Here is a 27,660-nt window from a genome sequence, read left to right as displayed (position 1 = left end):
ACCCTTAGGTCCATGTATTAGTCCATTCTCGCACTGCTATGAAGACTGGTGATTTATAAAGAACAGAGGTTTAATGGACTCACAGTTCCACAAGGCTGAGGACGTCTCAGGAAATTTACAATCATGGTGGAAGGTACCTCTTCACAGGGTAGCAGGAGGAAGAGTGAGAGCTGAGCAAAGGGGGAAAAGTGCCTTATAAAACTATCATCCCCTATGATTCAGATACCACCCACCAAGTTCTCCCCACAACACATGGGGATTATGGGAACTACAATTCAAAATGAGATTTGGGTGGGGACACAGCCAAACCATACCAGTCCATTATTTCCTTAGAAAACAATCAGAAATATATGAATAGATTTTGTTTACAATATTATTGGAGTATTATTTCCACAAAAACAGACCACAATTCAAAGGCTCTAAAATAAAAAAGCAGATAAACAAAACGTAATTAAATTTTCCATCGAATGTACTTTATACAGACAATAAAATCAGATTTTCAAAAATATGTAATAACAGGTGAGAAGTCAAAATATATCCTATCATTAAGGTTAAATGTAAAAGGTTGAGATATAAAATTATGTATCATATGATCTCAGTTATATATGTGTGTGTGTGTATGTGTATACACACATACACACACACACACGTGTTCATAGAAATAGAAAGAAATACATAAAAATATATACAGTGATTATTTCAAAAGGGATAATTATAGGTTTCCATTCCTGTATACTTTGGAATATGTTTTTATATATTCAGAATTCTAATCTTTTCTGGTATTTCTAAGCTATATCATATTTATGCTTTTATGTAAAATTATATATGTATAAAAATAAATGAAAATTGGATATAACATTTAAAACATAAAAATAATTACAGAGACACCCCAATTCTGGGAAGTAATTTTTCAAAGTTGATTCTTTTGGTCTCTGTTTTGCACAGACACTTTTAAAATTCATATGTATACATTTTCCTATCACAAAAATGAAACTGCTTTGTAATTAATAGGCATTTCTCTGACAAAATGCTGTGAAACTCCTCAGCAGTTGTGGCCTCGGGGTCCCAAGTTTCCAAATAGTTTGAATAAAAACCCTAGAAGAAAATCTAGGCAAAACCATTTAGGACATAGGCATAGGCAAGGACTTCATGACCAAAACACCAAAAGCATTGGCAACAAAGGCCGAAATAGACAAATGGGACCTAATCAAACTCCACAGCTTCTGCACAGCAAAAGAAACAGTTGTTAGAGTGAATTGGCAACCAACAGAATGGGAAAAAATTTTTGCAATCTACTCATCTGACAAAGGGCTAATATCGAGAATCTACAAACAACTAAAACAGATTTGCAAGAAAAAAACAAGCCCATTCAAAAGTGGGTGAAGGATATGAACAGACACTTTACAAAAGAAGGCATACATGAGGCCAACAAACATATGAAAAAATGCTCATCATCACTAGTCATTAGAGAAATGCAAATCAAAACTACATTGAGATACCATCTCACAATATTTAGAATGGCGATCATTAAAAAATCTGGAGACAACAGATGCTGGAGAGGATGTGGAGAAATAGGAACACTTTTACACTGTTGGTGGGAGTGTGAATTAGTTCAACCATTGTAGAAAACAGTGTGGCAATTCCTCAAGGACCTAGAAATAGAAATTCCATTTGACCCAGCAATCCCATTACTGGGTATATATCCAAAGGATTATAAATCGTTCTACTATAAGTACATATGCACACGAATATTCATTGCAGCCCTGTTTACAATAGCAAAGACCTGGAACTAACCCAAATGCCCATGGACGATAGACTGGACAGGGAAGATGTGGCACATATACACCATGGAATACTATGCAGCCATAAAAAACGATGAGTTCGTGTCCTTTGTAGGGACATGGATGAACCTGGAAACCATCATTCTCAGCAAACTGACATCACACACTGGGGTCTGTTGGGGGGAAATAGAGGAGAGACAGCGGGGGGTGGGGAGTTGGGGAGAGATAACATGAGGAGAAATGCCAGATATAGGTGATGGGGAGAAGGCAGGAAATCACACTGCCATGTGTGTACCTATGCAACAATCTTGCATATTCTCCACATGTACCCCAAAACCTAAAATGCAATAAAAACAACAACATCAACAAATAGCAGTTTTGGACACAAGGAAGAATTACAACAGAATTTTCCACCAGGACTTAAGTTTTTATCATATATTACATTATCAACTTGAGTGAGGTCTTAAGTTTACCTTTAGTCCAAAGTAGAATCAGAGTACTTACTTTTGCCCATGTTTGCATTTCATCAGCATATTTTTAGGTTTTGCATTAGCACATGAACGCATCCACAGGACTCAAGGACTCAGTAAACACTACTTGACAATTCAGCTCCCCATCACCTGCAGGAAATGTTCCAAACTCTTTATCATTCCTACAAAGATATGAGACCTTTCAGAGTCTTGCCTCTACTCAGTTGTACAGCCTCATCTCTGATTGTCAACCTTCTGGTCCTGCCACCCTGCAATACCTGTTATGGGAATGGGCATTCACTGAGCAGAAACTCTTTGTCCACTACATGAGGCTAATTCTCATAGGTCTACGCCACTCCCCTCAGATGTCACAGATTCCAAGATGTCTAATCCCCTTCTCTTCCCTGCAGGCCTCTATGTGTTCTTCCACTCCACCCCTGCAGCTTCGAGATTTTTTTCTGTAATTGTACTCACCACATTACCTCTTAACTGTCTGTGTACTTATTGACCATTCCCTTTTAGAATGTTGGCAAGGGCAGAGATGTTTTTCTGTTTTGCTATTGCAGTATTCCCAAGAACTAGAAAAGTGCATAGTAGATACCCAAAAAATGTTTGAACGATTGTATGCCTTAGTGAGTGAGAGAATGAATGATTGGATGACTTCAATGGGGAACTTGAATATCTAAGCATGAGGTGCCCGGCAAAGGGCAGAAGTGGGTCCAAAAAAGGGGGGCAGAAGAAGACAAAGAAGATATAGAGAGATTTCAATGATAAGGAGCTTGGTAAGGTGGGAAGAGCATGGATTTGTCGTACTTTGAGAAAGTTTCTCAGCTTGCACCTGTAAAGTGGGTTAATATACTCATTGGGTTTTGTGAGAATGGTTGAATTATAAATATTTGAATATACACGTAGAACGCCTTGCACATAGTAGGCATTTAGTAAAATGTTTGATTTGTTTCTATCTCCTTACTCTACAATTTGGCCTAGGTGTTTCTATACCTATGAAAACAAATCACACATTTCTAGGGAAAGAAATACATTAAACAAAATTATTTTTACTTCAACTTTTAAAAAGTTAAGGCATGCTAGACAGCAACAATAATGAATGGAAGAAACCCAGACTCTTAATCATGGCTGTAAGGAGATGTGGTATGTAGCCTCTACTGAAATGGGCCTTTTCTAGGAAGAGAGGGTTCCTCAGAAGTAAGTTTTGTACAGAAGAATCATATAGTTTAATGGTGGGACAAAGGGGTATTCCCAGAGCACAGGAAAACTTCCCTCTTATGGCTTACATTATTCTTTCGCTTGATGAGACAAAACAGAGACAAAATTAACTTCTGTCCTAGAACCATTTGACTAAATGTGCAGATGTCTAGGGCCAAAAATACATCCATTGATTTTTGGAATTAGAATCTCTTTATATGCATTTCAAACAGATATTTCTGGTCACCTTGCAGCACAGGTGCTTTTGTCAGGCTGGAGAGTTGGGGACACCAGTCTGCTACACAACAAAAATAGGATCTTCATTATTAGAGCAGCAATCTAGGATGGCCGCCTACCACCAGCCTGGTCCTGGTGGGCTGATGTCTCAGGGATGCTGACTCAGGGTTTTTCAGAGCAGACTGCTAGGTCCATGAAGTCTTGCTCAGAGGCTCTCTGGCAAAGCAAGAAACTTCTCCACAGGAAAAAAGATTTTTGCAGCTAGAATAAATATTCCTTCTGCCATATTTTAGAGATCCTGTAAACTAATTTAACAATGAGCACAGCTTTTATTGACCCCACAAAGGCCTATGATTCCTATACCTGGTGGCAACATAATAAATAAATAGCCTTAGGAGTAGTCATTGTCTTTGAATTGTTAGCTTACCTATCTTCATACTGCATTTGCTATCACATGAGATTTTGTCTGTTTTTCAATCATTTTTTGTTTGTTTCACTCTGCACATATGAATATGTGTGACAGACTGTGCCAAAGACAAATACATTTCTCCAGAGTATATTTTTCCCTTGCATTTTATTCATTGAAAATTATCAAGGTCAGTATATCTTAATGCAATTGCACATGTTACTTTGGTTATTCAATTCATCTGGCTGTTATTAGCCAAAGCCGGATAAAGGGCAATGGGAGTTGAAGGCAGGAAATGAAATGGGAGGTAAGGGAGGTGGGATTTAATGTAGTAGCTTGGCTACAATTATGTGCCTGGGGAGAAGGTTTTGTTCAGAAGCAGGGGAGATAGAAGTGATAATAGGAAACAAAAGAAACGAAAAAGAGTACCTCACTGACAGCTGGAAGAAGGGGTAGTAACCAGGTATAAACACAAAGCAAGAATGAAAGCAAATTGGTAGTTGGCAAGGAAGGGGGACTTCACAGAGGATGTAGTTTGGGAAAGATGGTCTTGGGAAAGATGCAGATGGTAATCAGGATCAGGGAAATTGGTTTGAATGGAAAGATCTTCTCTAGCACTGCTACACTATATGAAAATTCATTTAAACACGGAATCTGAAACAGATGATGGATAGATGGGTGATAAACAGAGAGATAGAGAAAGAGATAATGACAGAGTTACAAAAATACAATAGCAATTTTACGGACACCAAAGATGCCCTCTGGCCAAAATTATCTTCTGTATAGGTCTCAGGGATGCCATTTTAGAAATTCTTTTCCTTGAGTTTTTCAGTGTATGATCCCTGGATCTCTGGATCCAAATGATCTTGTTTAGAAATCCATGGGGTGGGGCCTACAAATCTATGGTGTGAGAGGTTCTCCAGGTGAGTTTTATACACATTAATGTTTGAAATGCCTGGATGAAGGTAGTGTCCCTTGTCAGGTGTAAAGTCTATACTGAATTGATCGGATTCTTTCTAATAGACAACTGGCTGAAAACAAGACAGGAAAGAGAATACGACAAAGAATTTTTGGTGATAAAAAGAGAGGGCTTCCCTTTCTCCAAGTGTCAGTGGAGGGTCCTAGTCAGGAGGAGCTCCTGGAAGTATCCTTAGGATTGATTTGCGGGGAAGGAGTCAAGCATCATGAGTGAATCATTAATAAATCATTAGACTTTATAGACCTCCAATCTGAGTATATTTCAAAGTTCAGGTAAAAGGCCAAATCCTCCATAACTGATTGACCTGACCCCTTAGAGATGTCACCTGTGCCTCTGAACTCCTCTGTAGAATTTGTCTACACTTTTTTTTTTTTTTCGTTTTTGAGACAGAGTCTTTCTCTGTCACCAGGCTGGAGTGCAATGGTGCAATCTCAGCTAACTGCAACCTCTGCCTCCCAGGTTCAAGTGATTCTCCTGCATCAGCCTCCCGAGTAGGTAGGATTATAGGCACACACCACCATACCCAGCTAATTTTTGTATTTTTAGTAGAGCCAGAGTTTCACCATGTTGGCCAGGATGGTCTCGATGTCTTGACCTTGTGTTCTGCCCGCCTTGGCCTCCCAAAGTTCTAGGATTACAGGCATGAGCCACCACGCCCAGCCAGAATTTGTCTATACCTTTTAAGGACAAGGTAATGTATTCATTCTGTTAAAATATTTATTGAGCACCTACAATGTGCCAGACACATTGCAGGCATTAACGCAGAGCAGTGAAATAAAAAGACAAAAATTTTTGCTCTTATGGAGCTTAGATTCTAGCAGGGGAAACAATTAAAAAGAAAAGTAAAATGTATATTGACAGAGCAGAAGCATCACCATCTTGGACAAGCACTGCCATTTTAAAGTTCCCCTTGATCAAAACCCACCTAAATCCAACCCAAAGGGCATCAGCCTAATGGCTAATGTCACAAATGACATCTGCAACCAGGAACATTCCAACTCTAATATAAACCCCTTCCTGACCAGAGACAAGCCAGCCCCAAGATAACCTCCCCTCCAACCAGAGAGATGTCAGCCCCAGGATAAACTCCCCTCTGACCAGAGACATTACAACCTCACAATAAACTTCTCCTACACACAGAAACATTCCAAGCCTGTGATAAGTTCTCTCACCCTGAACTCTTGATTACTCTTTGTATGAGAGAGTGCTCCTGACCAAATGCTCCTGAGAGGGCTCCAGAAGCCCCTCTCATATTTATTCACCAAAATAAACCCATCTTTGACTGTTGAGCCACTTTTTATGTTTCTTTCCTCTTTCTTTAACTCTTACATATATTAGGTAGGTAAACACTCAGAGGGAAATAATAACAGGAAGTATGTGTCATATGAAAGGAAGAAGTGGTTTTAGATAGCTGGGGGAGGGCTATCTGAGAAAGTGACATTTGAATAAAGTCCAGAAGCAAGTAAGGGGGTAAAGAGGGAATATCTAGGGAAAGTGCATTTAAACAGAGGTAACAGCAAGGTCAAAGGCCCTGAGGCAAGGGCCTGCCAGTGTGCTCAAAGAATCATAAGGGGGTCCCTGTGACTGGAGGAGAGTAAGCAAGGGAAAGGGCAGCAGGAGATGGGGTCAGCAGCTATGGGAGGACCCTGTCACATCACCTCAGAAGGTTTTGCAGATCTTAGAAAAGTTTTGCCCTTTACTCTGAGCCAGATAGAAAATTTTGAAGGATTTTGAATACATGAATTTCATATTCAGTCTTAACATTGACATCATTGACTATTTTGTTGAGAATAATTTATGAGAGGGGGCAAGTTTGGTTTTAGAAAGCCATTGCAATAAGAAATGCATTAGAAAGCCATTGCGATAATTCAGGGGAGAAAGAATGATGCCTTGGGCCAGCATAATGGTGGCTGGGACTAGCAGAGGAGGCAGCTAGAAACGTCCCAATTCTGGATATATTTTAAAGGTCGGGTAAACAAGTAGGATATGAAAGAAAGAGAGGGGTGAAGCAGGATTCCAAAGTTTGGGGCTTGAGCAAACTAGATAAAAGCTATTGCCATTTACTGAAATGATAAACACTATATAGGGGAGCTGGTTATCAGGGAAAAGGATTTGAGGGAACATCAGCTTATAGCCATTAGGTTTGGGGAAATCATCAAGGTAACAAGCACAGAAGTCCAACGATGGAGCGCTAGGGCATTTCAACATTCAGAGGTAGGTGAGAGGTTTCCAAGGATGCGGGATTTTCAGGAAAGGTCTAGGCAACTGAGATGATGGATCAACCACTCAGAAGTCAGGGAGATGAATGAGAAATCCATGAAAAGGAGCAGCAGAAAAGTGGAAGAGAAGTAAAGGAAGAGTATCAGGGAAAAGACAGCTGTCAACTCTGTCAAAAGCTGCTAAGGGGGCAAGTAAGATGAAAACTGAGAATTAACCACTGGATTTACTGATAAACAGGTCAGAGGGAATCTTGACAAGAGAGCAGTATCAAGGGATAGATAGAAAGCCTCTACCCAGTGGCTCAGCATCAGGAGGTTCTCTAGGACTTCTTTAAGAAGTATTTCAAGCACCTCTTAAAGGTGCTTGGGGAAAGGATGGGGGAAAAAAAGCCCCTGTCCTCAGGAAACTTAATCTCTCTGTAGGGGAGAGGGTGAGCACACAGCTGACTCTAAATCAAGGCAGCCAGGGCTATATTACATGGTCAAACAGTGTCATCATCCTGTGCTTCTCACGCTTCCTCATACTTTCTTGGCTAAACCAAACCCTGATTAAATCCATCTCTCTGCTTACTCCTGCCTGTATCTGTACAGCAGAACATGGCTGGGGAAAACAGTGGTTCAAGAGCATCTTTGTCTACTTGGGTTGCCCTAACAAAATACCAAACTGGCTGGCTTAAACAACAGATATTCATTTTCTCACAGTTCTAGAGGCTCAAAAATCTAAAATCAAAGTACTGGCAGACTTGTTTCCTGGTGAGGCCCTCTTCCTGGCTTGCAGACCCTGTGTCTTCACATGGCAGAGGGCTAGCGATCTCTCTTTCTCCTTCCTTCTTATTTTTATTTTATTATTATATTTTGAGACAGGGTCTTGCTCTGTTACCCAGGAGAGACTGCAGTGGCACAGTCATAGCTCACTGTCGCTTTGACCTCTGAGACTCAAGCAGTCCTCCCACCTCAGCCTCAGCTGGGACTATAAGCACCCACTGCCACCATGCCCAGCTAACTTATTAAATTTTTTTGTAGTGATGAGGTCTATGTTGTCCAGGCTAGTCTTGAACTCCTGGACTCAAGTGATCCTTCTGCCTCAGCCTCCTAAAGTGCTAGGATTATAGGCATGAGGGTGAGCCAGGATACCAAGACTCTTCTTCCTCCTCCTCCTGCTTCTTTTAAGGCCACGGTTCTGTCAGACTGGGATCCCGCCCTATGACCTCATTTAAATACAATTACCTCAAAAAGGCCCTATCTCCACGTACAGCCACACTGGTGGTTAGGGCTTCAACATAAGAATGCAGAACACAATTCAGACTGTAGCAAAGAGAGAAACTACAAAGAGAAAAATATAAACAAGACTTCAGGGAATGTTCCTGTGCAGAAAAGGAACAAATTGAGTGATAGCTGGAAGGGGATATATTATAGGATCAAGAGAAGGTTGTTTATTTGTTTTAAGGTGAGAGGGAGAAATAAATGTTTTTACATGCCAATGAGAATGAACTAATTGAAAGGGAAGACGGGAAAAACCCTGGAGCAATGTCTTTGAATAGTTGAGAGGGAGTAAGATCTGAGGACCACTGGGCCATTGGCCCTAATGAGGAGCACAGATGGTTCATCTGTTGAAACAAGAGGAGGCAGAATATATGGACATGGGTGCACGTAGGTCATGGATAGATGTGGGGGTGGGGATGGAGCTTGTCAAAATTTCCTTTGATTATTTCTGTTTACTTGGAGAAGTGAAAAGGAAAGGTTAGCAGGTGACAGGGGAGCTGATGGCAGCTTGAGGTCAGAGGAAAAGGCATGAGAGTTACCTAGGCAAGTAGAAGAGTGATGAACCAAGGAAATCTGATACTATCATTGCCAGGAAGCATTAAGGACCCACTTAAGGTTTGTGGTGGTGAACCAGTCAATATGGTTGCATGTTTTGAGACCAGTCAATATGGTTGCATGTTTTCTCCCAGCCATATTCTGCTGCAAAAATACAGGCAGAGTAAACAAAGAGTTGGATTTAGCCTGGGTTTAGTTTAGCCAAGAAAGTTTGCTTTAGCCAAGAAGAAGAGTGAGAAGCACAGGATGGTGAAACTGTCTGACCATGTAACGTAGCCTTGGCTGCCTTGATTTAAGAGTCAGCTGTGAGCTCACCCCTCTCCCCTACAGAGATATGAAGTTTCTTGAGAAAAGGAGACTTTCAACATTTTCTTAATGTTCCCAGAACAATCAATGCCTTAAATTAGGAGATGCTGAGAATTGTTCTTAAATAAATGGTTCTAGAAATCTTAGAGAATTCCCCTGATGCTGAGTCAGTGGTAGAGGTTCCTAGAATGAGATCTGTGGTAACGGGCAACAGGCCAGTTTCAATCACTAGGAGATCGGCTGAGGCCATTCAGAAATAGTGCATGGAAACTGGCCTCTGGCTCCTTCCACAGGCGGGACTTTTCACAGCTAATGCACAAAGGCTTTCATTTATTCATTTACAGCTATTGAGTCCCTACTAAGAAACCTACCTAGAAAATTCAATGAAACAAACATGGTTAGACCTAAGAGAACATAAGCTAACGTTTATTGAGTGCTTACTGTGCTCTAGCCCCTGTTTTAACAGCTTTACATATCTGATTAATTTTCATAATCTTATATTGCTATGGAATTATTAATATTGTGCTATTATCATCATCCATTTTATAGGTGGAAAACACGATTATATCATTTTGCAAGACTATCCAGCTGGTAAGCAGCAGAGAGGAGAGTTGAATTTGGTAGTCTGGTGCCAGATTACCAAATTTCTAACTACTTTACCAGATGATCCATATCACCTCCCCCAAGACTAAAGAATTTAGTCACTCAGCTTGAGGGTAATGAAAATATGCCATGCCTCAAAAATACCCCATTCACTGAAACAGCAATCCTAGTCTCTCCATTGAGTTCAAACATAGAATGAAAGAGAATGGAAGTCAAACCCCCCACTCTTGAGCGGAATTCAGTATGATGCATCCCAGAAGGAATGGTACACAAGACTAAGGGTCAGCAGGCTGGAGGTCTCTTCAGCTTCATCACTTTCTTCAGTGAGTCATTTGACTTCTCTGAACCTCTTTGTATTTTTACCTGTAAAATCAGGATATTCACACCTGTGCGGCCTCCCTTATAAGAATCATGAAGTGAAACATGAAGAATGTCTCCTAAATATTAAGTACTAACCACATTAGAGATTACTAGAAGGCCAGAGCAGATAAAATCAGAATAGCACAAGGAAAGTTGAGAAGCCCTAAAGGAGACCCAAAGGCTAGCCTAAGAGCTCCTGAGACAACAGGTAGGAGATGAGGCAAAAGTAAGAAAGAAAGCAAAGGGAGTCGAGGAGGACACACCCTGCCAATGACAACTGGTTGCTTTGGCCCATGGTTAGTTAAGGCCGGTTCAACAGAAGACACCGAGGGTACTGGCTGTCAGTGGCTCAAATACAGTTGTGTATTGCTTGACAACGGTCAAACAATTGACAGGTTCTAAGAAATGTGTCAAGTGATTTCATCATTGAGTGATCATCATAGAGTGCACTTACACAAACCTATATGGAATAGCCTACCAAACACCTAGGCTATATGGTATATCCTATTGCTCCTAGGCTACAAACCTGTACAGCAAGTGACTATCCCAAATACTGAAGGCAAATGCAACACAGTGGTAAATATGTGTGTATATAAAAATAGAAAAGGAGAGTAAAAATAGAGTATAAAAGATAAAAAATGGCATACCTGTGTAGGGCACTTACCATGAATAGAGCTTGCAGGACTGGAAGTTGCTTCTTATGAGTGAGTGAGTGAATGGTGAGTGAATGTGAAGGCCTAGGACATTACTATAGCCTGCTGCAGGTGTTAGGCTGTACACTTAGGCTATACTATATTTATTTAAAACCTTTGCTTTCATTGATAATATATTAACATTAGCTTACTATAATTTTTTTACTTAATAAACATTTTAATTTTTTAACTCTTTTGTAATGACGCATAGCTAAAAACAAACACATTATACAGCTGTACATCGCATCAAAAGAATGCAGAAAAAAAATATGATCATCACAACAGATTCAGAAAAAAACTTTTGACAAAATTTGACATTGCTTCATAATAGAAACTCTCAAAAAACTAGGCATAGAAGGAACATACCTCCACACTATAAAGACCACATATGACAAATTCACAGCTAACATTATACACTACTGCCCCTGAAGATCTTCTAGTGGGACAAGAAATGGAAGACAGTGACATTGATGATCCTGACCCTGTGTAGGCCCAGGCTAATGTGTGTGTTTGTGTCTTTTTTTTTTTTAATAAAAATGTTTAAAAAATAAAAAAAATGGGGTAAAGTTGAAAGCCGTTTTTTCTAAGAACTTGAACAAGATGAGAATGCCCACTTCCACCACTTCTATTCAACATGATACTGGAAGTTTTAGCCACAGCAAATAGGCAACAGAAAGAAATAAAGTGTATCCAAATTGGCAAAGTGGAAGTCAAATTGTCTGTCTTTGAGGATGACATGATCTTATATTTAGAAAAACCTAGACTCCACAAAAAACTCTTAGACTTAATAAATAAATTAAGTAAATTTGCAGAATACAAAATCAACATACAACAATCAGTTGCATTTCTATATACCAGTAATGAACTAGCTGAAAAAGAAATCAAATAGCTACCAAAGAAACAAAATGTCTAGAAACAAATTTAACCAGAAAGGTGAAGACCTGTACAATGAAAACTGTCAAACACTGATGAAATACAATGAAGAGGACACACACAAATGAAAAGACAGCCAATGCTCATGGCTTGGAAGAATTAATGTTTTTAAAATGACCACACTACCCGAAGCAATCTACAGATTCAATGCAATCTCTGTCAAATTACCAATGACATTCTTCACAGAAATAGAAAGAAAATCCTAAAATCTGGAACCACAAAAGACCAGGAATAGCCAAAGCAACCCTGACCAAAAAGAACAAAGCTGGAGACACTATACTGACTTCAAAACATACTATGAAGCTGTAGTAGCTAAAACAACGTGGTATTGGTATAAAAACAGACACATAGACCAATGGAACAGAAATAAATTCACATATTTATAGCCAACTGATTATTGACAAAGATGCCGAGAACAATATAATGATAAAAGGACACTCTCTTCAATAAATGGTGCTGGGAAATGGAATATCCGTATGCAGAAAAATGAAACTAGAACACTATCCATCACTACATTTAAAAAATCAACTCAAAACAAATTAAGGACTTAAATGTTAAGACTTGAAATTATAAAACTATTAGAAGAAAACAGGGGAAACACTTCAAGACATTAGTCTAGGCAAAGGTTTTAAAGACTTCAAAAGCACAGGCAATGAAAACAAAAATAGACAAATGGGACTATATAAAACTCAAAAGCTTCTTCAGAGCAAAAGAAACTATCAAAGAGTAAAGAGACAACGATTAGAATGGGAAAAAATATTGGCAAACTATTCATCTGACAAGGGATTAATATGCAGAATATACAAGAAACTAAAACAGCTCAACAGCAGCAAATCCTCTGATTAAAAAGTGGTCAAAGTGCCAGGCACGGTGGCTTACACCTATAATCTCAGCACTCTGGGAGGCTGAGGTGGATGGATCACCTGAGGTCAGGAGTTCAAGTCCAGCATGGCCAAAATAGTGAAATCTCATCTCTACTAAAAATACAAAAATTAGCCAGGTGTGGTGGCATGCACCTGTACATCCAGCTACTAGGGAGGCTGAGGCAGGAGAATCGCTTGAACACAGGAGGTGGAGGTTGCAGTGAACCAAGATCACACCACTGCACTCCAGTCTGGGCAACAGAGCAAGACTCCAAGCAAAAAAAAAAAAATGGGCAAAGGATCTAAATAGACATTTCTCAAAAGAAGGCATACAAATGGCCAACAGGTATATGAAAAAATGCTCAAACGCTCAACATCCCTAATCATAAGGGAAATAGAAGTCAAAACCACAATGATACACCACCTCACCCCAGTTAGAATGCCTATTATCAAAAAGACAAAAGTTAACAAATGCTGGTGAGAATGCAGAGAAAAGAGAACACTTATGCACTGTTAGTGGGTATGCGAATGAGTAGAGGCAATATGGAAATCACTGTATAGGTTTCTCAAAAAACTGAACATAGAGCTAACATATGATCCAGCAGTCCCATTACTGGAAAGAAAATCAGTATATCAAAGGGACACCTGGATTCCCACATTTATTGCAGCGCTATTCACAGTAGCTGAGATATGGAATCAACATAAATGTCCATCCATGGGTGAATGGGTAAAGAAAATGTGTTTTTATATGCCCAGTGGAATACTATTTAGCTATACAAAGAAATGAAATCTTGTCATTTGCAGCAATGTGGGTGAGCCTAGAGGACATTATGTTAAGCAAAATAAGCCAAGAACAGAAAGATAAATACCGCATGTTCTTACTTACATGTGGCAGAAAAAAAAATTGAGCTCATGGAAATAGAGAACAGAATTGTGAGGCTGGGAAAGGCAGGGGGAGGGGAGAATGAAGAGACAAAATTTTCATTTGTATTAATGAAAACAAAATTACAGCTAGAAAGGAGACACGAGTTCTGGTGCTCTACAGCACTGTAGGGTGAGAACCATTAACTATAATTTACTGTATATTTTCAAAAAGCTGAAAGAGAAGATTTTAAATGTTCACAACACAAAAAAATGATAAATGATTGAGGTGATGATATGCTTATTATCCTGATTTGGTTATTATACATTGTATATATGCATCTAAATATCACTCTGTATCCCATAAATATGTACAGTTATGTGTCAACTAAAACTAAAATAATAATAATAAAAACTATAGTGTAGTAAATAAATGAACCAGTAACATAGTTGTCTGTTATCATTAACAACTATTATGTACCGTACATAATTACACATGCTATGCTTTTATACAACTGGCAGTGCATTAAGTTTGTTTACACCAGCATCACCACAAACTCGTGAGTAATGCATTGCACTGGAATGTTACAATGGCTACAACATCACTAGGTAATAGGAATTTTTCTTCTTCACTAAAATCTTATGGGACCACCATCATATATGTAATCTGTCATTGACAGCGCCTGACTATACGCCCCTTGTGTGAGTTAAAAGTAAGTACCCCTTTCTCAAGACCTTTCCTTCCATGTTAGAAAACTATCTTCACTTTGGGAGGCCGAGGTGGGTGGATCAAGAGGTCAAGAGATCGAGACCATCCTGGTCAACATGGTGAAACCCCGTCTCTACTAAAAATACAAAAAAATCAGCTGGGCATGGTGGCACGTGCCTGTAATCCCAGCTACTCAGGAGGCTGAGGCAGGAGAATTGCCTGAACCCAGGAGGCGGAGGTTGCGGTGAGCCGAGATCGCGCCATTGCACTCCAGCCTGGGTAACAAGAGCAAAACTCCGTCTCAAAAAAAAAAGAAAACTATCTTGACTTTCTTTGTTAAAATATTTTCTTTATATATACCCAAAAGATTGTTGTAACAAATATGAACATTTACAGTGTTACCATGAGAATGGTGCCCCAGAGGGTTGTGTAGTGCACAACACACGTTTCTGTCTTAGATGGCCCTCAACTCTGACTATCCCACATCGCTGACCACCATGTCAGGATTATGTCTTTAGGTCTACATTAAACATATCACAGTATAAGGCCACTTTTAAGATTGAAATTGAACATTTTTAATTTCTGTGCTTTTATTAGCCCTAGAATAGGAAACATATTTGAAGATTATTGGCTTCTGGGAAGGATTTTACATACACATTTTAGACAAGTGGGAAGCTGTCTTAGTCCATTTTCTTCTGCTATAACAGAATACCATAATCTGGGGCCTGGCACGGTGGTTCACACCTGTAATCCCAGTAGTCTGGGAAGCTGAAGTGGGTGGATCACTTGAGGTCAGGAGTTCAAGACCAGCCTGGCCAACACAGTGAAACACTGTCTCTACTAAAAATACAAAAATTAGCCAGGCTTGGTGGTGCATGCCTGTAGTCCTAGCTACTTGGGAGGTGGAGGCATGAGAATTGCTTGAACTTGAGAATTGGAGGTTGCAGTGACCCCAAATTACACCACTGGACTCCATCCTGGGCAACAGAGTAAGTCTCTCTCTCTCTCTCTCTCTCTCTCTCTCTCTCTCTCTCTCTCTCCCTCCATATATATATATACACACACACCATATATATGTATGTATATATATATATATATATATATATATATACACCATGTAAGTCTCTCTCGCTCGCTCTCTCTCTATGTATATATATATATATATATATATATATAAACACCACAGTCTGGGTATTTATTTAGCTCATGTTTCTGGAGGCCAGGAAGTCCAAGATTGAGGGGATAATTCTTAGTGTTACATCCTAACAAAGCAGAGGGAAATAGATATGCAAGTCAGAGAGAGAAACTAAGCCAAACTCATCCTTTTTATTGGGAGCCCACTCCTGGGATAGCTAACTCATTCCCACAATAAGGGCTTTAATTCATTCATAAGGACAGAGCCCTCATTTCCTAATCACTTTCTAAAGCCTCCACCTCTTAATACTATTAGAATGGCAATTACATTTCTACGTAAGTTTTGGTGGAGACATTCAAACCAGAGCAGACATTAATAATATACATATATGTTATGTGTATTTTTGTGTTAAAATTGAATAGCCATTATGTTTACAGAAAAACATACTACAATTGTCCATTTTAGTAGGGCCCATTTTTCTAGCCAAATACCATGGATTAAAAGCTGAATTTAAGAAAAGAAAGAATCTCAAAAAGTTGTTAAGCAAGGTTAAATCCAGTTTTTCTTTTTCACACAGACCTTCGGTGTGTCTATTTCTTGGATAATTGGCACCTTATGAAATAATCACTAATAATAGTTATCTTTTAGTGGATTCCTGGCGTCGCCCTCAGCTGAGCACTGTAAGTACATTATTACATTTAATCCTCTCAGCCACCTTATGGGATCGATATTATTATCTCATTTCACAGAGGAGAAAGCTGAGGCTTAAAGAAGTGATGTAATTTTGCCCCAAGTAAATAGCTAGTAGGTTGAGGAGTCAGGGTTCCAACCCACTCTCTTGGAATCTGTAACCACCTGCTCTTAGTCACTCCTGTGTGTCAGTCTCCCTTGGCACTAGATAAAATGATGATTAGGGTAGTGTAATGAGCCTTTTGGACTGCTTACAAACCATGAACTACTGCAAATTTGAGTTTAAAGGGCTTAGCTTAGGACTAGGAGATATGCCACGGAAGCCAAAATCACGGGTGGCCTTTATCTGTGGGATAAAGTTTGTCACTCAGCATCCTGAATACTGTGTGCCTTTAAACAAGGCAAGTCTGATACCATAATGTGGACAATAACTTAGCCAAAGCGTCATTTCTATATATGAAGGCCAAGTAGCATTAACAAACATGCAAATTCTAATTTTAAAATTTGGACATTTTAGAGCTAAAACAATCGACTCCTTTTGGGCCAAGTAACTGAACAAAAATTTTCCCACAAAGGGCAAGTTCAGTATTTTCATTTCTGTAACACTCTGACCCACGTCCTTTTTCATTAATGCTGCACTATCTGTGAGAGTCCCTTTGTGGCCCAGAAGAGTCAGTTTGCTCCCTAACACACTTGGAGAAAGATTTGGGAATACTGCAGCATTTCATTTCCTGTTTGTCTAGCTTGATGATAACTGGTCTCTTTTCAAACTGTGAAGATGAAATCAGGAGAAGAGTATGAAATATCAGTTTAACAATGACCACTTCCCGCCCCATGAGACAAAGAAGTGAAGGGTTTAGTGATTTTTATGACGATGGGCACTACAGAAAATATTAAAAGCTTCTAAATCCCAGGGACTTCATGACTTCAATTGTGAGGGCCAGCCACATCGACATCACAGATACTTCCTGCAGTCACAATGCTACTAAGTCACCCTTGGGAAGATGCCCCAGAAACAGAAAGATCTTAGTTAGGATGCAATTATGATTCCTTAGTACTCTGGCTTCCTGAGAAAAATTTTAAAAATCAGAGATTTTTTTTTTTTCAAAAATATCAAATCAACAAAAAATAAAGCTGGAAAATCAAGCATCATGAATTCAGGTACTTATGGACTATTCAAGGTCTCTAAATTTCTCCTACTTCATTACCTTTCTTATATTTATTTTTACATGTAAACAAAATAATAAATCCCAATGAAGACCCTCAGAAGGCTTTGGCACCATAGGGTAAGAACTTAAACAAATTTACAAGAAAAAGAAACACCATCAAAAAGTAAGTGAAGGATATGAACAGACACTTCTCAAAAGAAGACATTTATGCAGCCAACAAACGCGAAAAAAGCTAATCATCACTGGTCGTTAGAGAAATGCAAATCAAAACCACAATGAGATGCCATCTCAGGCCAGTTAGAATGGCGATCATTAAAAAGTCAGGAAACAACAGATGCTGGAGAGGATGTGGAGAAATAGGAAAGCTTTTACACTGTTGGTGGGAGTGTAAATTAGTTCAACCATTGTGGGTGACATTGTGGTGATTCCTCAAGGATCTAGAACCAGAAATACCATTTGACCCAGCAATCCCATTACTAGGTATATACCCAAAGGATTATAAATCATTCTACTATAAAGACACATGCACACGTATGTTTGCTGTAGCACTGTTCACAACAGCAAAGACTTGGAACCAACCCAAATGCCCATCTATGTTAGACTGGATAAAGAAAATGTGGCACACATATGCCATGGAATACTATGCAGCCATAAAAAAGGATGAGTTCATGTCCTTTGCAGGGACATGGATGAAGCTGGAAACCATTGTTCTCAGCAAACTAACACAGGAACAGAATACCAAATACCGCATGTTCTCACTCATAAGTGGGAGTTGAACAATGAGAGCACATGGACACAGGAAAGGGAACATCACACACCTGGGCCTATAGGGTGTGGAAGGCTAGGGAAGGGATAGCATTAGGAGAAAATAGCTAATGTAGATGACAGGTTGATGGACACAGCAAACCACCTTGGTGTGTGTATACCTATGTAACAAACGTGCATGTTCTGCACATGTATCCTAGAACTTAAAAGTATAATAAAAAAATTATTCTCTATTATTTTAGAGCTGTTTGATCTTAACAAAATTTCTAAATGTCTTATAGAAGTATCTGTAAAGATATGTTTTTCTAGCTAACTAAAGATGTTATGGGGGTGTGGGGGAGAATTGGGGTAAGAGAGGAAAGGGGAAGTGTAAAACAAATTGAAAGCCTTTGAAAGCTTCCCTTTAAGCTAAGCCATATGTACAGAAACTGCCCTCGATTAAAAAAAAATTCACAGCACTGCAGAAATTGCACTTGCCATAGTTCCTGACCTGATTCAGCATTCTGGTTACCTAGATACAGATGTAAACAAAAGTGCCTCTCCAACTGTGACTGCGGAAGAACAGCCAGATGAACCTGATGGCCCCCTGCCTGGCTCAGCCAATGACCAAGAAAAGAAAGCAAGTACTTTTCAATATTCACATTAAAATTAGAATACTTTGCTCAGCTTTTCTAAAGCTTAGAGTGCTTAGAGAGTTTAAGAAGTCCTGGAAGATTAGTGCTCCCACATTTCCTGTTTGTTCTGTCTTGGCAAAATGACTGCTGACAACACAGCTGAAAAGAAAAATGGCCTCAATTTACAAATTCATTAATTAGACTGATTTTTAATACATAGGACAAAAATGTTTTGAGTTAATCATGATGTATTTTTATGTAGATTCAAAAGGAACCATGATAAATTCAAGGTGCAGACTTTAACATAAAAACAGTATAGCTAAATAGAATGTTCCTTAGAATTTGTGGTATTTCTCCATTAGCTAAAAAGAACACTTTTTAAAGCAAACAGTGTTTTTAGACTGTTTTTGTACTTCTCTTAACACCTTGTAATTTATATAACAAGAGGCAGATGCAGTGTCTTGTTACATAAAGAACTAGCGCAATATGAAACATTGATTTTCAGTAGGTATTATATAGGCTGTACCACATACTAGCTGTGGGACTTTGGAATGATTACTTAACCTCTCTGTTTCTTCTTCTGTAAAATGGGTGCATTAGGCTTATCATGCAAAGTTATTGTGGGTTTGAATGAGTTACTTAATTAAGTGCTTAGCAAGTAGGAAGGGCTATTGTATGATTATCTTCATCTTCTATATGATCTTGGGTAAGTCCAGTGCTTCTCTGATCCTGAAGCTCCTCACCTATAAAAAATAATGATCTTAGTTTCTTTCCATAATAAGGGTTTCAGCTACTTGAGGTAACTAATGTCATCCTTACACTAATGTAAAGGTAATGATACCACTTTGTAGGGCATCATGTCAAATAAAATTATGTCATATACAAAAAAGTATTTTGTAGCACATAAAACCAAAAAGCTATAACATATTAAAGTATTATTATGAAATGGATAAAAACTGATACATGAGAAAAAAAATTCCCATAGTAGCCATCAAGTTGTTTGACTGTGAGACAATTTTATATATAATAACATGCTAGCTTATAGGAATGAGGACAAGACAGACCTGACTCTTATGTTTAATTAGCAAAGATATAAAATTTAAACACTGTCTTAGATTTAAAAAGACAGTATTTAAATTAAAACCTAAAAATTACACTTAAAAAAATGCACCAAAAGCCAATATCAATGGCTTTTGTTCCAGGTAGCAAAATTACAAGTGAGGATTTTATTCTGTATCTTTAACCTTTTTATATTTTTCCAATATTCCTCCATTGTTGGGCTTAACATTTGCCACTTAAAAAGTGTGTGTTGTAGGTGTGTTTTTAAGAAGATGCTACTTATGGTCTTTCAAATAAGACTTAAAAATTAATAAAGTAAAAAAACATAGATCTAATTGTTACACTACAGAAGGAGAAAGGAGTTAGTGCCTTTAGACACAGTATTCATCTTACACTTAATTCCGCAAATACTTGGAGAGGGCTACTGTTTGCAAACATATAAGGAAGTACCAATCTGGTTGCTGAGGAAATACCAGAAATAGATCCCCCCACAGACCAGAGGCAGCAGTGGAAAGGTGGCCAGGAAAGAACTGACAATGAAGTGGGTGAGGGTCTCAGGACCCGGTACTGTTCCAGTGGGAAGCAGGAGTGAATATGCCCCATGGCAGAAGGCATCAGGACCTCTGAGACTTAGGACCGTTTCCATAATGTGGGCACCTGAGTGCCCAGTGAATCTTTAGATCTATTCTCTAGGGGAAGATGTAGCTTAACAGCATCAGACCCATTGCAGACCCCATTCAGTAATGGGGGGGAGGGTAAAGCTCTCTCCTCAGGGCTCACGGGAGCCTCTAGCCTGTGCTGCCTGCCCACCACCAAGAGGGCTAGGTCAGGAGAGACACTGTCAGGCATTCTTTATTAGCGTCCTTGTTAATGGACTTAACGTTTTTTTCTTTAAGTGTTTTTGGAGGATGGAGGTATCCAATTAAGTTTCTTAGAACTTAAGAAGTAGTAATTCCTTGGGCATTTGAAAAAGGAATGCTTTCTGTAAGTGAATCTTAACCTAGTCTGCCCACCATTACAGTACACAGTAACATAAAGCAAGAAAAAATATCCTAGGGACATATTTTGTTAAAGTTTTTAACTGAGGTGGAATACCACTCATATTCTCCATATTGGATCCAGTTCAGCAATAGGCTATTAGAATCAATCTGTCTTATTTTTTAAGCTTAAAAGAATATTAGAATTTAAGGCATTTTTGGGATACGCAAAACAGTGAGTACATTGAGTATCTTATTTCCTGTCGTAAAAATGCTGCAAATTATCAACTTTCATGAAAATAGAACTTTCTAGTAGTAGCATTTTATTGAATTATAAGTTATCAGTTAAGTGTACATGTGACCAGCTATACCTAATGTTAGTAAATTATGTATATGACTGTGCTCTAACTATAATAATCTGATACCCAGGTACTTGGACAGGCTTGTTTTCTAGTTTAGAGGTTTGATTTTGAAAATTAGCTGTTTCTCCTTAGAAATCAGCATGTTAGGAATCATTCACTCTGTGAAGACATGTTTAGTAACTGAGTGAATAATCATTAGATATTTCATTTTAAAATTATCTAAGAATAATCTATGGCTTTGGCTTTTCCAGAAAGGTTTTCTTGACTGTGATACCAAATCTGTGAAATACAACTCTCTAGTATCTCCACAGAACTTAATTTTGGTTTTAGTCATTAGCAATACAAAGGGGGCATGTGTAAGATTAACTGGGCTGATTATCTGGTCGATGGTATATATTTTGTTTAAAATTAAAACACTTTAAAGATAAATTGGATAAAAGTAATCTGTAAAGAAACAGATGATATATTCTGAATCTGTAACCTTTTAGGTAAGACTGTCTCCAGCCAAAATGTCAAGCAAGAATTCTACAGATCTAGTTGAATATGTTGACAAGTAAGTGTGTAAATTACAACTAGTTTTAACTATTAACTGCATTACTGTGACAAATTTCACACAAAAAAGAAAAAATAAAGCTATGCATTTAATTATTCAGTCAGAGATTAATGTGCCTGAAAGAGACCTTTAAGTTCTCTGTGTTTGGAAGAGACAAAATCGTATCAGAAAGACAAACCTCCTGATCCTGCTTCTTTCTGATTGGCAGAACACGCAGATTTAACTATCTTTTCTTTAAATTACCTCTATAGGTTCCCGTAGATTTACATAAAAAGCAATGCAACACGTTGCATATTGCGACAATATCAGACATATATAGCTAACTATGACTTCAAGTAAACCTGTTAACATTTCATGATAAAAACTCAGGAAATATTGAAATATATTTCATTAATCACTAGAAAATGTTGTTTCTGCTGTTTACAGTGCCATACCTGGAGCTCACCCAGGAAAGGTGTACTGCAGAGAAACAACTCTGGGCACTTGGAAATAGAGTAGCACACTATTAACACATGCACATTGTCCAAAATACTGGAGAATGCCAGTTGATGAAGGTGGTATTGCAGAGGCAATGCATATCAATTTGAGTTGTTTTCTATTCTGTATGTCAAAGCAGGATTTGGTCTAATGCTACCATTCACTTTTTCAGGGCACTGGGGATTTAGTCTCAGTCCTTCTACTACTTTGCTGTGTGATGTTAGTCAGTCACATAACGTCTCTGAGCTTTAGTTTCTTCATTTGAAAAACAAAGACGCTGGACTAGGAACTCCATAGAATTTACTGAAGCTTTGAAATAATTCTGATTTTAATAATCATGACCATAGAAGAAAAAAATGGTCAAATAAATGAAATGAGCTTATGTGAAGAGAAAAATCTAAATACATATTAAACTTTGATTTTTTAAAAAATTATCTTTAACAATTAAGATGATAAAATATCTTCACTAATTTTTACTGCATTTTTTTCATAAGAATTCCCCTGTCCTTTGGCCAGTTAAATTTAATACATTCCAAACAGTTCAATCACAGCATCTCAGCCCCTTTTTTCATATTCCCCATAGCTTGTATTTGTTTATATAACTATGAGTCTATGATTTAGAAAAAAATAAAACCAAGCATGGGAAAAATATGTTTTAAATGTTTAAAAAATGCAATATTTGGATAGATGACATTTTTTTCTGAGTTGAGGACAATGAATGTAGTATGCACAAAATAATTATTATAAATAAATATATTAGCTAACCTCATCTTCCAAGGAGAAATGGGAAACTTGTCCCTACTTGACTCTCTACATGAAAAATGGAAAATAAAAATCATTCTTCTGATCTGCCAAATTCTATTACAAACACACGTGGATTTCTTTAGCTCAAACTGGTGACCTACATCCCAGGAGATGAGAAAAGAAATTCCTGGAAAATGGTAACAAATGAAAGCATTCTAAGATAAACTTTTTAGATTTCTTGGCTTTCAGATAAATTAAAATGAAGACAAAGTGGAAAGAATAGTCTGTAATACAAAGCAAAAGCATGATAAAGATTACTTGCCTCTAACATTTATTTCCGCCTTGATCTCTCCCTTATCCCTTCTCTTACTATCTAAACCATATATTCAGAACTTTCTATTTATGACCTCACATTGTTAATTCTCTTCTGGTCTTTCTCTTCTCATCTCTCAGAACAGGCTGCAAACTTCCTAAAGGCAGGCACTCTATGACCTTATGATTTTTGATACCCCTCCAGTAGTTTATCATGGTGTACTGAATATGCTTGATGAACTATAGTTGACAGATTTAATGGAGAGTGATGGTAGAGCAACCGAATTGTTAAAGCTCTGCTTAACGCAGCTGATTAACTGGAAAAGCAAAATAGCATTTGGGCATTCCAGTAATCACTGGGGACATTTTGAATTGATGTATTTAATCCAATAACATAACAATAAAGAGCAATGGTTTTTAGAATAACTTCACTGGCTGGGCACAGTGGCTCGCATCTATAATCCCACCACTTTGGGAGGCCGAGGTGGGCAGATCGCCTGAGGTCAGGAGTTCAAGACCAGCCTGGCCAAGATGGTGAAACCCCATCTGTACTAAAAATACAAAAATTAACCAAGTGTGGTGATACACACCTGTAATCCCAGCTACTCTGGAGGCTGAGGCAGGATAATCACTTGAACCTAGGAGGCGGAGGTTGCAGTGAATGGAGATCAGATCACTGCACTCCTGCTTGGGTGACAGAGTGAAACTCCATCTCTAAATAAATACATAAATACATGAAATAAAAAACTTCATCCTTCAACTCATAGTTTTCATTGGGTGACAACAAGTGGATTGACATGAAGAGTACTAAAGTAAGGGTCATTATCAACTCATTAAATGGCCTGAATGTGTATTACGGGTTTTCAGAGGTTTGGTCTTAAAACCTATATAGGTATATTTACAGGTAATACTGTCAGCAAAGTATAACAACACAAAAAGTAAAAATCCAGGAACAAAAGAGGTAATTCCCAGCCACCGAAAAATCTAGCACTAGAGACATGCACGTTTAAGAGACAGGCAGATGGGGTGTGTTTTTACAAAGCCCTTCCTGCCTCAGACAGCTGGAGCAGCATCCAAGCATTATTAGTACTTGATAAATGTTAGATCATAATAATCCATGGGACAGGGTGAGAAGGGATGCTTGCAGTCTTTGATAGGACAATTATGGTGACATTCTATTAAAGGTAACACATAATTCTGATTTCCACATGTGTTCATTGATTCACAATGAGCAGACATCCACTAATTTAATGACAGTGTATCCAATGCTTATTTAACTGAGCAGAAAAGTACCTAGAGCTTTTTTTCCTGATTCTTCTGCTGCTGGTGGTGGTGGAAGAAGCACTAAATGGAGACCAGAGCACCTCAGGTACTCTTGAATTTGCCTCTAAACAGCTATATGACCTTGAAAAAAAGAAAATTTCTTCTCTGGCCATATCTGCCTGTGCTATAAAATGGGGTGGGGGTTTCAAGTGACCAATGATGAGCACCTGCCACTTCTCAACTCTGCCTACAATTTCTCATCAACATTCTCCTATGAAATAAAGTAGGTGGTTAAGCTTTAGAATAATGTACATTATTCTACCATGGGATTTAATTTTTAATGGAAAATAAATTCTGCCCATAAATCTCTTTTTTTTTCTTTAACTGACTCTCCTGGGGGTGGGGGAAGTTTTTCCTCATGGAATAAAATACTTTCTAAGGTCTCTTTCATCCTTATAACTCTTTGATCTTCAAAAACTTGTTGTCGCCATTTACTTACTTAATATATATTTATTAAGCATGTGCTACGTGTCAAGAACATGCTAGGCACTTGAAGAGACACCTGTGAACAAGACAGACAAAGATTCTCAAATGTGAAAATAATTTGACAAGAAGCTCCCTTGGGGAGCTATCTAATGAGGGGTTTGGAGCCATTCTAGCAGGAAGGAGATAAATGAATTATTAGATAACTAACCGGAGCAGGCCTCATTAAGAAGTTGGCATTTGAGAAAAGATGAGGAAGTGAGGAGTTTGGCCATGAGAACATCTGGGAGAAGAGCAAGCTTTCTAAGGCAGGAACAGTTCTATGGTGCCACAGGAACAGAAAGGGGGCAAGGGTGGCTGGAGTGAAAAGGAGGAAAATATAAATTTGAACTATGATAGCATCTGGGATTCTGTTTGACAGTCTCTGGGGAGAATGAATCCTGAGTTTTTGCTGCCCATGGAGCAAGTTCCAACTTTCCTGAACAAAAAGGAGACCAAGGAAATGAGGTTTTGTATTGAGGAGTTTTCTAGGCTGGGCTACGGCCAACATCTATCTCAGGAATTATCTCAAGAGTACATTTTGTGAAGATGAGGTTCTGGCTGACAGCCAAAGAATTGTATTTAAAATTTGGCTACATAAAACTTTCAGCAAGTCAAATGGGCAAAATAATAAATGATTAATGACTTCCCTTCTTGAGTGGAATATGGAATTCAGGTCTGAAAAAATTCATTTTCAAGCTTTTTCTTAGCACCATGGCTGACATTTTATTTTTCTGTGATGCATCGCTTTTGTTGCTACATGATGAAGACAGATATGTCACATGACAATACATGAGAAAGGAAGACAAAACTCTGTTGGTAGAACTTTCTATGGATAGATCACGTTAGGTTGGATGGCACTGCTATCAGCCACAGTGCAGTCTTTTTCTCTCTCTCTTTCTCTTTTCATGGCCCCCCACCTGTGATGGGCGAGGCTCTGCCGTGAGTGGACACAGTCACAGGAATTGGACATTAGCCATGGTGACCCCCAATTAATGAGGGCATGGGCTGCCCAAATGATGTTCAGTCCCTCCCAGGAGGTTGTCTAGATTCTTGCCCCATTTGAGACCTTCTGCTCAAGTGTGAGAACTCCACTGAGGTCGGGCTGATGAGGATCTCAGTTCTCTAGAGCAGAGAGGGAGTCCCTTCCAAACTCTGGGCCTCTGAGAGGAACCTTAGGACTCCAAGAAGAGGTGTGAGCCAGGCAGGAAAGGTGACTTGGTAAAAAATTACATGATATTGGCAGCAAGTTACATATTAAGAAGCAGAGGGAAAGACATACCTTTCTCCTCTGAGAAAGTGCAAATGTAACAGGAAGAGCCACTAACTGGCCTAAGCAAAGCTGCTGTGATATAAGAAAAGAGGAGAGGCTAAAATATTTCCCTGCTGAGTTACTGATAGCCACCAAGCCGGTTTCCTCCTAAATAGAGACCAATTTTACTTATGCCACAGGGTAGTGGCGGGAATGCAATGAAAATGATACGTTGACTATAAGCACTAAATAGAAATAAGATAGTGTTAGAATAAATTCCCTACATTTCTCCTGGGCTAGAAACTTCCTGCCACAAATTGGGTGGCTTTAAACAATAGAAATGTATGACCTCACAATTCTGGAGGTTGGAAGTCCAAAATCAAAGTGCCAGCAGGATTGGTTCCTTCTGAGGGCTCCAAGGGGAATCTGTTCCTTGTCTCCCGCCTAGCATTTGGTGACTGCTGGGAGTCCCTGGCACTCCTTGGCTTGTAGATGTGCCACTCCAGTCTCTGCCTCCATCTTCACATGATGTCTCTCTGTTTCTGTCTTTATTCAGCCATCTTCACATATATACATACATATATGCATGCACACACATATGCACACATATATATGCAGCCATCTTCACACACATACACACACACACATACACACACATACACAAACACACATACAGCCGTCTTCACACACACACACATACATACACATATACAGCCATCTTCACATACATACACACATACATACATACACACATATATGCATGCATACATACATACATACACATATACACACAGCCATGTTCACATCGACACCAGCCATGCTGGATTATGGGCACCCCTACTCCAGTAGGACCTCACCTTAAGTAATTATATCTGCAAGACTCTGTTTCCAAATAAGGTCACATACTGAGATATTTAGCTTTAAGACTTCCACATTTCTTTTTGTGGGACACATTCAATCCATAACAGCATTTAATAATTATAAATAATTATATGAACACACATGTACAACATTGTACACGACATATTTATAAGACATTGCAAAGTATTTCAGGTACGCATCCTTTAGCTTGATCTCATTAGCCAGGTGGGAGGGTCAGGAGTCATTCTCTCCACAGGACAGAGAGCGATCCTTCTTCTGGGCAACCTCTGAGAAGTTGAAGGTAGCATGTGGCAGAGATAGAACTCGAACCCAGGTCTTCTGACTCGGAGTACAGAGTTCTTTCCCTGGACACTCACATTAAACACTGCCCCACTCCTACCCCCAGAGAGCAACTTAATAAGGGAAGGTATCGCAAGAGGGTCAAAATGCTACAGGAGCTCCCAA

At 38.7% G+C, this 27,660-nt stretch overlaps 1 protein-coding gene across 1 annotated transcript in view; it reads left to right on the top strand.

The window, feature by feature from the left end:
* Positions 1–18,689: 18,689 nt before the first annotated feature.
* FAM81B (family with sequence similarity 81 member B) overlaps positions 18,690–27,660 on the top strand; it is a 63,888-nt gene continuing 54,917 nt past the window's right edge. The window contains exons 1-2 of the mRNA XM_032276208.1: positions 18,690–18,818; positions 21,700–21,764. Of these exons, the coding sequence (XP_032132099.1) occupies positions 21,721–21,764 (44 nt within the window). The 5' untranslated portion in view covers positions 18,690–18,818; positions 21,700–21,720. The remainder of the gene's footprint in view (positions 18,819–21,699; positions 21,765–27,660) is intronic.

The sequence above is a fragment of the Sapajus apella genome, unplaced genomic scaffold (genome assembly GCF_009761245.1).
Source record: "Sapajus apella isolate SASKATOON/1434 unplaced genomic scaffold, GSC_monkey_1.0 scaffold1, whole genome shotgun sequence".
Taxonomy (NCBI): domain Eukaryota; kingdom Metazoa; phylum Chordata; class Mammalia; order Primates; family Cebidae; genus Sapajus; species Sapajus apella.
This window is presented reverse-complemented; position numbering and strand designations above follow the sequence as displayed.